This window comes from Galeopterus variegatus, unplaced genomic scaffold (genome assembly GCF_000696425.1).
Source record: "Galeopterus variegatus unplaced genomic scaffold, G_variegatus-3.0.2 Scaffold10893, whole genome shotgun sequence".
In the NCBI taxonomy this organism is placed as follows: domain Eukaryota; kingdom Metazoa; phylum Chordata; class Mammalia; order Dermoptera; family Cynocephalidae; genus Galeopterus; species Galeopterus variegatus.
In genome coordinates this window covers 25,505-26,662 of record NW_007737004.1, presented here as the reverse complement: position 1 = coordinate 26,662, position 1,158 = coordinate 25,505, and the positions used below count along the sequence as shown (strand labels likewise).

At 49.7% G+C, this 1,158-nt stretch overlaps 1 protein-coding gene across 1 annotated transcript in view; it reads right to left on the bottom strand.

The window, feature by feature from the left end:
- Positions 1-1,150, bottom strand: part of LOC103610296 (serine/threonine-protein kinase ULK2-like) — a 33,014-nt gene extending 31,864 nt beyond the window's left edge. The window contains exon 1 of the mRNA XM_008594492.1: positions 1,035-1,150. Coding sequence (XP_008592714.1) covers positions 1,035-1,124 — 90 coding nt within the window. The 5' untranslated portion in view covers positions 1,125-1,150. The remainder of the gene's footprint in view (positions 1-1,034) is intronic.
- Positions 1,151-1,158: the final 8 nt, after the last annotated feature.

The window sequence follows — 1,158 nt, the reverse complement described above, 5'->3', positions numbered from 1 at the left end:
GGGAAAAATGGAAAAGAACCTGAATCTCCAACAGGAAAAAGACTTCATAAATTATAGTGTAACAAGTCAATGTCCTACAATACAACTACTAAAAATAATATGAAGACCATGTAAGTAACTAGCATTAAATGAAAAAAGGACATATACAACCACTTAAAAGTTATGGAGAAACGTGGATATAAACTTGCAAGGTGATACAATGAACCGAAAACAGTATTTGTTAGCTTGGCAGGATTACAACGTGTTTTAATTTTTCTCTGGAGTTTTAACTTATTTCATAATAAATGCAAAGCAATATCACTTTACCTGACAAACAACAAAGTCAGTCCATTTTTAACTTGCCCCTTGGCAACCATCAGACCTGCCAAACCCTCCCTGATTATTTCCACTCCCAATGTGCCTTTCCAAATTCTTTAGATTCTAAAGCCTCGTGTGGCCCTACTTGCGAAACAGCAAAGGCTTAAGAAAAAAAAAAGAATTTTTTTAAGGCTTGAATTTCATGTTTATTTGAACTGAAAATGCAGCGNAAAAAAAAAAGAATTTTTTTAAGGCTTGAATTTCATGTTTATTTGAACTGAAAATGCAGCGTCCAACCGTGTGTCCCACTCGGAGCCCGTCTATCTAACCCAGGAGGGGCAGACGGTACAGGGAACCAGTGCTGCGAAAGGTGACACCTCCCAGTTAGAGAAAGCCTTAGGCGAACGGGAAACCCGCCCATTTTCCGCTGTGTCTGCAACTGTCAACCTCAAAGGTGACAAGCCCTGGCAGCCCAGGGCGGGGGGGAAACCAAAGGTCCGTCCATGCGCGACCCTCGAGAAGTGCAAGGGACCGTGCAGTCATTTGCAAAGGCTTCTCCGGGCGGCCCCGGGGTCGTCTCTGACGAGGACGGGACCAAAACACACACTGACAGTGACAGCGAGCACAATGGCAGGCCCGGGGCGGCGGGCCAGGTTGGGGGACCCCGGCTCCCGCGGCTAAGCCAAGTCTCAGGGCCACCCAGCCCGGCTGCGGTCGGAGACCCCGGCCTCCCTCACCTGGCGGTGCCGCCCCCGGAAAACCACGGCGAAGGCCCCGTGTCCCACGAGGTCCCTCTTGCTGTACTCGAAGTCGCCCACCACCTCCATGGCCGCGCCCCCAGGGCACGCAGCGGGCGAGCGG